The 12,939-nt window shown below is 43.4% G+C and overlaps 1 protein-coding gene across 1 annotated transcript in view; it reads right to left on the bottom strand.

Moving 5' to 3' along the window:
• The window catches only part of COL15A1 (collagen type XV alpha 1 chain), a 135,534-nt gene that overhangs the window by 64,552 nt on the left and 58,043 nt on the right, over positions 1-12,939 (bottom strand). The window contains exons 8-9 of the mRNA XM_032164666.2: positions 10,764-10,898; positions 9,303-9,455 (exon numbers count right to left, since the gene is read on the bottom strand). Coding sequence (XP_032020557.1) covers positions 9,303-9,455; positions 10,764-10,898 — 288 coding nt within the window. The remainder of the gene's footprint in view (positions 1-9,302; positions 9,456-10,763; positions 10,899-12,939) is intronic.

The following is a 12,939-nucleotide window of genomic DNA, read 5'->3' as shown; positions in this document are numbered from 1 at the left end:
TGCAGGAAATCAACATGGCACATGGATACATATGTAACAAACCTGCACATTGTGCACATGTACCCTAAAACCTAAAGTATGATAATTAAAAAAAAAATTCTTTCCTGCTTCTAGGATGGTAGAAAGCAATCTTCCGCCTAAGACCTATCTCTAGTAAGTAGCTGAATTGGGGTTTTGTCTTGGCTGAAGATTAACAACCAGCTGTTCTTAATTTCTCCTTACTATTAAAATGCTCAGTAATCATGTTGTTAGGGTTTTTTTGGTTGTTGTTCTGGTCTTTCTCCCATCAGATTTGACCAACTCTACCTGACTTGGTCAAATCTGAATGAGAATTCTAAATTATGGGTAACAAGGCCTCTCTGAATTGGCTAAAATTTCTGACAGCTGCAAGAGAGGGGAAAAAAACACAACATGCACGTTTGCTATCTTTGCTTCCTGTCTTAAAAAATTTTTTTCTTTCGTTTACTTTTCTTCCGTCCTATACCTCCTTCCCCCTTCGCTATCTTTAGTACCAATAAAAACCTAGAGGAGGCTTCTAATGACTCAAACCCCTTAAAGTATTCAGAACAAAGGCACCACCCGCCCCTTTTTGGGGTGTTCCATTTTCTTTGTGGAGTTTCAAGAGTCATGAGCAGATTCTTCTTAGGTCTAAAGCTCTGCTCTCCTGTATTGTAAGACCTGACCTCTTTGGCTTTTGAGGGTACCAGAGATTACCTTGTACTGGGAGAGGATTTGACCTTGGTGTGTATAATGGCTGGACGAAAGTACAAAGTTAGAGGTGGCTGAGGACAATTTACAAGAAGTGGTCTTAGCTGTTTTTTTTTTTTCTCCTAGGAACTTATTGTTTAGGACCCTAATTCTAGTTCAGAGGTACATTCTAAAGGGTGTCTTCTCCATTGCCGTTCCTCCTGAAATTAATCTCGATTGGCTAGTGTGAGCATTTTGCATGAGGAACTGAACTATTGTTTTCACAGATAAATGGGAGAATGAGTTTCCTCAGCTTCAAAGAGAAAGGGCATTTTTCTCCTCCCAGCTGACAGGTGCCCCTGGGTGACTGGAGGCCAAGTGGGAGCGTCTGGGGGGTTGACCCCCGCCCCCCCCGGATGACATGCAGCAACCCTACAGGGAACCCCCAACAAAATTAGTTTAAAAAGCCTCATTCAGGAAGGGCATATAGGAGCTGGTCACTCTGCATTTTGATTTTGAGCCCTCTTGGAGGTGCTAGAACTACACAGAGAGAAACTGAGACACGTAAGAGGGTGGAAATGGCTCAGTGGTGACACACGGTAGAGTCTCACTCACAACCAGCACACTTTGACACACTCCACTAAAATGCTAGGCCACAGCTCAGTTCGTCCCTTACGATAAAAAATAAATAAATAAAAAAGGCCAGGCGGTGGTTCATGCCTGTAATCTCAGCACTTTGGGAGGGATCATGAAGTCAGGAGTTCAAGACCAGCCTGGCCAATATGGTGAAACCCTGTCTCTACTAAAAATACAAAAAAACTAGCCAGGTGTGGTGGCACGCACCTGTAGTCCCAGCTACTCAAGAGGCTGAGGCAGGAGAATCACTTGAACCCAGGAGGTGGAGGTTGCAGTGAGCCGAGATTGTACCATTGCACTCCAGCCTGGGCAATAGCGGGAGACTCCGTCTCAAAAAAAAAAGGTGAGAAAGAAATACTCTACGAACAATGAAAAACAAGGAGAATGACCCTCTTTCAGGAACTCTGTTGGTTTTATGGTGCCTCTTCTTGCAAGTGTTTTTGTAAAATGGACATATATGGCATTTTCATGCACAATTACAGCAAGAAAAATTCAGAGCCCAAAACTAGATCTGCAACTATAAAGTTCCAAAGTTCTCTATCTCTCTGCTTTTTTCTCTGCCTCTTCCTGCTTTAAGTCTGCTGTTACATTTCTCCTGAGATAAAATCCACTGTTTGCATCCAGACATTTATCTTTGTTACTGTTTCTGCAGGACAATGTGTTTGTATTAATATTTCATGGCTAGAGTTCTGAAGTAAAAGCTATAGGATTTTTGGTTGTATGAGTGTGTATGTGTGTGTTTATGTGTACATACACATATTTTGTTGTGTTTTTCGCTACAAGGTATGACATTGGCTTAAAGAGTACTCATAAATTAAATAATAAACCCAAATACTTTTCAAGTTCACATGACTTAAGTCTTTAATAAGCTAGCTTTAAAATTACTAGTAAAGCAATATTAGAAATGTCTTAAGAATTGCCAGCATACATTTTTGTTTGCATTTATTGACCAAGCAATTTCATACTTATCCCTGCCAAATACTGTAAGTTGTCAAAATTTGGCATAAGGGTTACAAAACTATAAACTCAGCCCAAAACAGGATAACCTTTGCTTGTGTACTGTCTGATAAATAAGACAAGAACATTAGTTTAATGAAAATAGCTAAATCTTGATTTAGCAAAATAACCATATATTTAATCTTACGGTTCTACTTAGGTAAACACCTGAAATTCACAGGCTATAAAATGGTTGGCAGGGAAATAACTTTAAATAATGACCATTGCAGTTTTCATAAATACAGTAAACTAGGTACAGTATTAAAAATAATTGGGTAAATGTAATGGGATAAATACTTATAGACAAATGTGTCATAATTTAGAATCTAAAGTTAAATTAAATGATAAATATTTCATTAGTTGGGTATTTTCCAATTAAAAAATATATTGTAAGAAAACATTCTTTCTAAAAAATGTTTTTTTTTAAAAGGTGAATAATTTTTGTCTCATTCAAAGCTTATTTAAAGGTTATGTATAAAACAAGGTGAAGGGAATCAGGAAATGAGAGAGATGTAAAGAAAGTTATAGAAATAAAGAGGTAATTTTGGTAAGAAAGCTTAAAGAAAAGTAATTTTATACAAGAAAGGATCTTTTATGGTAAATTTTGTCCTAGAATAAAATGACTGTTTTTTTTTTAAGAAAGAGAGATGCTCAGGAAAACTAGAAAGTCCAAGCATGTCAGAAATGGTCTGTTTACATAATAATAATAAGACTGATGAAAAAAAACTTTCATATGAGCAAGTTGTCTACAATTAAAGGGAAATTATTTAAAATGGTCTTTCTAGAGATTGGGTTTTGATTTTAAAAAAACCACTTATGCACTAAAGAATTGGTTTGAACTACAAAATTTTCTTAAGGTATTGCTTTACTCTTAATAAATTACAAGGCATTATAATTTTTTTTACACAAAGTTTGACTTTCATTGCATCTTGCTCTTTTCTGTTTTCTCTTGCCTTTTAAAAGGCCTGAAATAATAACTAATCTTCAACTCATTTTCAGCTCCTGTAAGATTTTTTTTCCCTCTGGTTCTAAATGTTGTGGCCCGATGCTGAAAAAATGTTTCATCTTAGAGATCTAAAAGGAATATTTTCTTCCAACACAATATTCCCCATAGAGAACAGCAGTCACACTGCAGAAGGTCTTTTCTTTTGCCTTTGGGTAACTGGCCTAATAAACAGATCTTACACTTTATCTAAATAATTCCTATGTCATTATTACTAAGTTTTAGTTTGCTTAGAAAAGACTCAGATTAACAAAAAGAATATTTTTTTAATTAAGGTTATTACATCCATATAACATTCCGTGAAGGGAGCCAAAGGCCCATGGGACATGACCAACTCAGCATTCCACTGGAGGCTATATGATCGAATGGCAAACTGTTTATCATGAATGCAGGATGTGAGCAAACTCACAAGTGTTCCTGCCGACAGAAGGTTTGCTGGAGGCAATCACTCCCTGGTGCCAAGGTTATCTACTGCGACATCTAGAGCCTGTTGTTTGAGGAATGCAGTCTTGCAAGCCTATTCTGGACTGAGCAGCTGACCCCTTCTTCCACTCCCCTTCTCACTGTCTCTTTTGCCTAACAAATATGGAGGGCTGTGTAAAGCTCAGGGCCCTTGTCCACTAGAGGCAAGTTTCCCCCGACCCCTTCTTCCAAATATACTCTTTTGTCTCTTGTCTTTTATTCCCACATTTGCCCCCATTTGTTCAGTCCACCAGGGATCATGGCAGGTTACATAGTGGCGCCCAGAACAGTGACAGAATCAGGTGCTCTACATTTCTGTATGTTCTTTTAAAGTACTTGTGCCATTAAGTTACAGGGCTTTGATTCCTGGGTCTAAGAAGGACACCAAGTCCTGCTAAATCTTAAACACTGACAGCAGTTAAAGCCTCACCTACAGATCCTGTAGAACATGTCAACCAAAATAAACTGTGTTCGTGAGACATAGGGCCAAAAATTAAAGCTATTCAACTCCTCAAGGTCCAAAGACTATTGCGGAAGAGGTGAGCACATGAGATTATAAGGGCAGATTTTGAGAGGTAAAATAAGTTTAGTTTCTCTATAAATTAACCATTAATGTCAAAGGCATGCTGATGCAAGACCAGCATATTGGCCCCTTGGTCGGATTAACAAGGTTTTCTTGGAGCATTAACCCACTCCTTAATAAAGGTTATAAAGGTTATAAAAAGGCTTATGGAAATTATATCTTATGGTCAAGATGATTAAAATTTTATAGATTGTTTAAAAAATTTTGAAAAACAAATTTAATTGGCCTCCTGTTGTTTTTATTAGGGCTAATTGTTTGAGAAATCAATCTCCTCAATCAAAGAATAAATATTTTTGCCTTTTTTTTTTTTGAAATCTTTGAGGTATCACTTTGGCTAAATGAATGACTTATTTTACAATGATCTGTGATCCTATTTTGTGATATCAAGCATTTTATACTTTTTATATTTGACAAACTTTCCAAAGTCAAATTCTAACTTAGGTCCCATTAATTTTTTGATTTTCAGAACCAAGAAAACTTTTCTTCTGAGCTATTATTCCCCTGAAGTCCAAAAGAGACATATTTGGCTTATTTGATATAATAAAATCATACAGGAAGTATTTTCAAACATGAAACAGTGTTTAACCTTCTTTGGATTATATTTACATAAATGTGTCATTAGTATGTGCTCAGAATTGTATGAAATTCCTGTGATTCTGATACGTTTTAGCATATTTTATCAGTAGTAATTATTATGTAAAATTGCTGTATGCCACATAAGTAACCAAGTTTCCTTGTCAATTGTGTCTTTAACTATGACTGTTTTAACACTTTTGTCATCTACAGTTGTTTTGCTTTTATCCCTTTCAAAAGGTGGTTTTATAATCGGCACAGGACTCTGACAGGTGCTCTTCAATGCAAGTTTTGAAGATTGTAATGCTAGAATAGAGAAAAAACTTCCAAGGCTCCCATGAAGAGCTGAAATGTTCATGAATAACATGCAGAACAGGAGTTAACTGTGGACTTTTAGAAGACTGAAAATCCTTTTATAACTTTTTGCTTAAAACATTGCTGATCCTTTTTTTGTTTGTTTATCAGAGCCAAGAAAACTTTTCTTTTGAGCTATTTACAGCTTTTAACAATTGAGTAGCCAGGTGCAGTGGCTCATGTCTGTAATCCCAGCATCCCAGAACTTTGGGAGGCTGAGGCAGGTGGATCATCTGAGGTCAGGAGTTTGAGACCAGCCTGACCAACATGGTGAAACCCCATCTCTACTAAAAATACAAAAATTAGCCAGGGGTGGTGGCACATGTCTGTAATCCCAGCTACTTGGGAGGCTGAGCCATGAGAATCGCTTGAACCCAGGAGGCGGAGGTTGCAGTGAGCCTAGATCATGCCACTGCACTCCAGCCTGGGAGACAAGAGAGAAACTCAGCCTCAAAAAAAAATGAGTAAAATATACTCATATAAACAAAATTTGGAGCATATTTCTACCTGATCTCTCCAAAAATTTGGTAATTAGTTGTTGAGTATTCTTAACTTACAATATAGTTATTTGTGTAAGTGCGATAACAATCTGTTTTCTTTTGTAACAGAGCACAACTGGAGACACTAGTTATTTTACCAGGGTTTTGACTGGAATGGTATGCTATCAGATACAGACTCCTTTAAGGAACTAAAGTTGATTTATAGAGCCAATAAAAGCCCCTTGGGAAAGCTGGCCTCATACCGTGTCTACACAATCTCTGTACAGGTTCCTGACCTATGGTAAGTAAAGAATGTCACTTTCTGACAGGTCCAGGAGCCCCAAGTTTTCTTGAGACCTCAAGGTGAGGCCTTCACCCAAGTAATACAGGTATTTGCAGGCATGGGCTGTCCTTAAGGCATTACAGTCAAATCTGAGATTCTTTATGGAATAAAGTTCCAGCAAAGTCAATTAAAAAAAAAAGAGGGGCCTATATGGCAAATAACTATTCTTGCTGCCTTTATGCAAATACTCAGGCCAAGTATAATAAGACTAAAACTTAATTTGCAAAAGAAGTTGTCCTATGATTTTTCTTTAGTGAAAATGGGACTGGAAAGAGAAAATTATGTTTTAAAATAAACTACAGAACACCTGTTGTTAGATTTTGGTCTTGCCTAATGTTTTTCAATTTTTATTATTTTCTACAGTTTGGACTGAATTCTAAAATTTGTACTGGCTACAAGTCTCCAAAATAATGTTTTCAATTTTTTTTCTTCTTTTCCATTTTTTCCCCATTTTTGAAATCACTAAAATTAAGCCATGCTTTCTTAAAGCCCTGCGAACTGAAGCTAGACAACTTAAACTTCAGAGGAAAATAACAGCAACCTATTTACATAATAAGCCACTTTCATACCTGCCTACTGATGTATGGACTTCAGAGTAATATGACCTATATCAATTTTCCAGGATTGTTCTTCTTTTTTTATTTGTTGTTTTTCTCCCTTCCTTCCCCTATTTTCTCTTGCAGGGCATGAGACTTCACGGCCTGCTAAAAATGAACTTTCCTAATAACATGGGACCTACCTGTCTAGGAATAAACCCTCCTAGCCATGGGAAATCAACTAAACCTGAGACTAAAGACTCATTTGCTTTAAAATGCTTTATCTGAAAGATTTTAAAAAGGGGGAAATGTGAAAGGAAAATAAATATCGGGACCCCAAAATCACTAAGCCAAAGGGAAAAATGAAAACGGAAATTGCTTAGGGCAAAACTGCCTCCCATTCTATTCCTTTAAAAGATACCTACTAAGATAAGAAAGGTACATACCTTCCTCACAATTTGTCCTTAAGGAAATTCCTTACAGACAAAGGACAGACAGAACTCAAAGTCATCCCTCTGCTCACTGAGATAAATGTATATCTGATTGCTCCCTTTGGAAAGGCTAATCAGAATCTTGAAAGAATGCAAGCGTTTGTCTCTTATCTACCTACGACATGGAAGCCCCCTCCCCACTTTGAGTTGTCCTGCCTTTCTGGACCGAACCAATGTACACCTTACATATATTGATTGATGTCTCATGTCTCCCTAAAATGCATAAAACCAAGCTGTGCCCCATCCACCTTGGGCACATGTTGTCAGGACCTCCTGAGGCTGCATCATGGGTGCATCCTTAACCCTGGCAAAATAAACTTCCAAAATTGACTGAGATTTGTTTCAAATACTCTTTGCTTTACAGCTTATACACCTCCAGTAACTAGGATCTCACCACCTCTACAGACAGCCCCTCTATTTTCAGACAACCCTGCTGGTCAAATTCTAGTTTCTATTAAGCTAGGACTTGGTAGAACCTGATCCCTGGCTTTCCCACTCTGTCATAAGTGCCTAGACATTAAAGAAAGGGGAGGACAGGGAAAGGGAGGGGAGGCAGAGAAGAAGAGGAGGAGAAAGGAAACGGCAACTAGAAGAGGAAGAAGAAGGAGAAGGAGATGGCCTCTTTGTTCACTGAAAGAATCCATATAACCACACAGTGGCCTGAGGCACCATCAGTGCATGGCCCCCACCTCCACCACCCCCACACTGCAAGGTATCCCAGCATGGATGCTAAAAGGCTGAAGGCTGCCTGACCAGCACAGACAGACCAGGGGCACAAGTGTGTGCAATGACATCAAAGGCCAGCGTTGTTGATCTGTGATGTCCTGATGACCCCAGCCATTCACTCACTCAGCAGATACTCATTCAGTGCCTATCACTGGTCAGGAATGAAGTATGTCAATGAACAAAATACTGTATCTGTAATCTCTGCTCTAGCAGAGCTTACATTCTGGTAGGGAGCCAGACATGAACTATTTGCCAAGTTTATTATCAACTACAATGATGATGAGGCCTTCTGAGGACAAGAATGAGGAGATTTCACAGTCTGGAATGACATCTTCTTGAGGAAGTGGTGTTTGAACTGAACTCTAAAGGATAAGCTAGAATTAAAAGGAGGAGAGAAGGGAGAAAGGTTCTCAGCAGAGAGAAGAGGGTATGAGGCAAGAGGAAGAGAGGCATGATGGAGAAACTAGAAGAAGGTCAGTGTGGCTGAAGTGCTGCTGAGAAGCAGAGACGAGGCGCCCAAGAGGTGGTCAGCAAGGCTAGGTAGGCCAGACCCTGCAAGGGCTCTCAGGCCAGGTACGGGAGCTGGGTCTGCAGGGAAGCGCGATGGGAAGCTTCCAAGAAGTGGGGCTGAAAGACTAGAGACACGCTGTGAGAGGATGGAGGACACCAGACAGGGCCCTTAGCAATTGCCTGGGCTGTGGACACGGTGGTTCAGTATAGGGGCCAGCATTGGAGGAGGACAGAGCCGGCTGATTCATGATGTGTTTGGGCAGAAAAATCAACAAGACCTGATGCTTGATGGGATGTAGAACTTAAGGAAGAGAGAAGAAAATTCTAGATTAGGCGACTGGAGGATGATGGTCCCATTCATTTGAGGTGGGAACATAGGAGGAGTGGAAAGGAGGAGTTCAGGTTTGAATCAGCTGAGCTGGAAGAACTTGAGGGCACCCATAGTAGAGACAGCACAGGGACAGACTGGCCAAGTGCCTTGGGATGATGTGCCCTGCCTTCAGGAGCTGGACAGTGTCTGTGCGCTGCAAGAGGAGAGGGCTGGGAAGGCCTGGCCGTGCCCTCTGACCCCTGCTGGGGCCTGGCGCCTGCAGCCTGACCCCCACCGCCCTCCAGGAGCCCACCACTCCTCCATTCTGGCTCCCGCCCACTGTGGGTGGAGGCAGCAGGGTCCTGCACGCAGCCTTGGGACACACCCCACCTCTCCAACTCACCCGTCCCCAGGGCCCAGCTGCCCACTGACCTCCAGGGGCTTCACCACACTCACCCAGGCCTTGGCAAACTCCACCCCCGAGTGAGTATTTGGTCAGAGATCCCCATGCCTCAGGCTCCCATGGGTTTGCTGAGCAGGAGCCCCACACTCTGAGAAGGCCAGGAGCTGCTCCCACCGTGACCTTGACCTCTGGGCACTGTACGATCCTTACCACAGTGGCCTCTTCCCCGAGGCTCTGGGTGGACATGGAGAGGTCCAGCTCCCCGGGGGCCACACCACTGGCCTCCACTTCCCCAGGCGTGCTGGCAAGTGCCTCGGCCTCCCCTGCTGCTGTTGCTGCTAAACCCTCTTCATTATCTGGACCCTGAATAGAAAGTCAACAGGAACCATGTCAGTGCCCCATGATGCTGATCCACCACACTGTGGTGAGGAACAGAAGGCCAGGGCCCCTCAAAGCACCTGCACACCAAGACCTCACTTCACATGGAAACCCACAGTGAGACATCAGACAGAAATACAAAAGCCTGGTTCCTCACACCACTCATGCTGCGAGACCACCCCAGCATCCCACCCGTGTGGTGTGCCATCAGCCACTCCCTACCAACCCCAAGGGGCATGTGCTCACCAATAGCCCTTCCAAGCTATGTCCCCTAATCAGAGAGTGCAGCTTCTACTGGTGCTAAAGTCACTGTGTTGAAACAAAAGTCTAGGTCCTCAGACTCCACAGCTTTCTTGTTGAAGCAGTAGTCTACCCTCGTGGACCACTCCCTGTTCCACTGTCTCCCTAGCCCAGTGCCATCTGGCTTCCACCGCTCCGACAGCCCTGAAGCTGCTCTCCTCAAGGCCACTCACCATGAATGGACAAATTCAATGGATGTTTCTCACTCCTTTGCTCACTGGGACTTCTGGGAGGATCTGACATTGTTGGCCATCCCAGGGCAGGCTGGCACCACCACTCACCCAAACTCCAACACAGCCCCCAAGCCTGGCCTCTTTCTCCAAGTTTGCTTCCCCACCCTTTCTCCTCTCAGTAGTCAGGGTGATCTTTCTGGAATTCTAATCTGGCTACATCCATTCCTTGTTTCTTACCCTTCAGTGACTCCCCACTTCTGCTGAATCTTCTCTGTGTCCTTAGAGCCTCTCCAGCCACTTCTCCCCGACTTCTGGCTCAGGCTTAACCCCGCAGGTATGCTGCCCTTCTTCAGGCTCCAGGCCTTTGCTCCTGCCAGCCCACCTTGCTGAAACACCTGTCTCACCCCCTCTGCTAGGCAACTTCTACTTACCCTCTCAGGCCCACCTTCAGCATCCTTTCCCCAGGAAACCTCTGTGCCCCCGAGTCAGGGTTCTAGGCCCCTTTTTCAGTGTTCCCAGGGCATCCTGTGCTTCACCTATGACTGACCACAGCCCCTCTTACCACCCTGTCTTCAGGAATCAGGTCTATCCTATTTACTATCCATCCCTGAAACCAGGCCTAGTGCCCAGCACAGTGTAGGGCTCTGCACACCACCACTGAATGGGTCAACGCTATTTAGTGCTTACTCTGACAGACTGGCCACATGACACTGTCACTGTGTTTCGCAGACAGATAGGGAAAGCCAGTGACCACTCCCACCCAACACAACCCCCAACCCCAGACACAGGTGAAGGGGAGCTTGCACTCTGAGCTACTTACTGGAGTCACCCCTTCCTCTGGGTTCTCGGTGGACATAGAGAGGGTCGGTCCCCCGGTGGGCACACTGCTGGCCTCTGCTTCTCCAGCAGTGCCGATGGGCACCTCGGCCAGCCCCGCTGTTGTCGCTGCTAAATTCTGAAAACAAAGACATCACAAGAGACCATGTCTCTGGGCTCCCGTCAACACGCCTGTGGCTGGAGAGAACAGACTGCCTAGCCTTCTCCAGCCACCTGCATTTCTGTAGCTTCTTTGTCTCAAGGTCTTTCACATCTATGGTTTCATAAATCCAGGGATGGGAAAGACTGCCCAGGCACCTATGTCTGGTGTTTGATTCCTAGTGTTGGTTTGCACCTCCAGTAACATGGAAATCACTGCTCCTGTGTCAGCCTGGTCTAGCTCTAGATACTTCTACTGAGACCCATTGCCTCCCTGTGACCTCCCCATGTACCCATCCAGAAGGCATTAGACAATGTCTTTGCCCATGAAGGTGCTTCAGAAATGTGTAGGCAGCACCTCTGTCCTCCTCAGCTTTCTCTAGGCTGGGAGACAGAGACATTTCCTGCTTCTTCTCTCTCCCTGTGACTCAGTTTCCTTTGGGAATGCACAGGCAGATTCCCTGAAGGTTTCATAGCAATGGGAGAAATGGAAAGAGAGACCAGCTTTGGGGCTGGTGACAGCAAACTATGTTCTATCTTCATTTCCCAAAGTTTGCTTATTTATTTATTGCAAAAATGTGGTTCTTTTGGTTACAAAAAACACCAGGCTAATCAAAGTTAAAAAGATTTCCTTGCTGCAGGATTTCTCAGAATCTATAAAAAGAGAAATGTAGAGTGCAGCATTTCCCAAAGTCATTTGACCACAGAGCCCCTGTTTCATAAAACATATTAAATCCTTGCAGAATTACTGTTCCAAAAAACAGTTAGAGGAAAGCTGAGGTCCCAGGATGTTAAAATGAGACTTTTTCTGACAGCGTCAGCTAAAGCCCCAAAGGGCAAGTGCAATTTCACAGGCATCAGGTAATCTCCCCATGCTAAGACAAGGAAATGGCACCCGTTCTACCAGCTCCTGGCCATCTCCTACCTCCAGACTATGTAAGAAACCACACAGGACTCATTTTGGGGTTGAGTGCCTGGAGAGCAAGAATTCCTTTGGAAAGAATTTTCAGTGTACCGCGGCTCTTCTCCTCCCCTCTCCTCATGCTAAACCATTTGGTGAGCTGGGTATGTATTTCCTGGAATTTGGGAGGCTCAGGGACTGGTGTCTGATTTTCTCCAGGGAGACAAAAGGTGAAAAGAGGGAGCCCTTTAGATTCAGAGTTGGGAGAGAAGGACAAAGGAAGAGGGGGGAAGGGGAGAGGAGAGGAGGGGGAGGTGAGGGAGAAAGAGAAGATGAGGGAAGTGGGAAGAGGAGGGGAGGGGAGAAAAGGGGAGGGGAGAGGAGAGGAAGGGAGAGAATAAAAGGGGAGAGGAGGGAAGGAGGAGGTGAGAGGGAAAGGGGAGAGGAGGGGAGGGGGATGGAGAAGGGAGGGGTATTTGTCCTGCAGACAAGATAAAATCTCTCTAAAGGGAGCTGGCTGAAATGGGCTGTACTCAAAGGGCCATGCAGAAGATCCGGGCACCCTGTATGGGGTGGAAGCCCGGGCAGAAGTTACAAGGCCAACTATGCAACTTTGATCCTAGATCCCCTGCAGGAAGACCTCCCAGGAACCACAAAAGCCCCCATAAGAGAGAGTTCCAACCATCAGGCATCTTCCACACCAAAAGCCCAGATCATAATTTGACCAGCCAAGTACAACTGTGCCCATTTCTCCAGGTGGGTCAGCCCCTGCAGATGTTAAAAATAGCTCTAGAGGATAGGGAGATCATGAGGATAAGGAGGAGAAAGAAGTAAGAAAATAGAGAGGAAACCCCTAACCATGCTTCCCTTTCCTGGCAGGTTCCTAGTCTACAGCAGGCCTGAGTATGGAAGGGGGGAAACTGTGTTTGTAATTTTGTTGAATTTTTTATATTACGCTGGGCTTGACTTTTAAATATCTGTGAAAATTGACTGTTACCAGATAGTGACTAAGAAAGCTATAAGAACTGTCTTAAGTTTTCATCCCAGGAGAAGGGAAGGAATGAGCTGGCGTTGTGGGTTTTCAGCAGGGGCCATTGTGAGAAAACTAGTTATGCTTTAA

Source organism: Hylobates moloch, unplaced genomic scaffold (assembly GCF_009828535.3).
Source record: "Hylobates moloch isolate HMO894 unplaced genomic scaffold, HMol_V3 SCAFFOLD_10, whole genome shotgun sequence".
NCBI classification, from domain to species: Eukaryota; Metazoa; Chordata; class Mammalia; order Primates; family Hylobatidae; genus Hylobates; species Hylobates moloch.
This window is presented reverse-complemented; position numbering and strand designations above follow the sequence as displayed.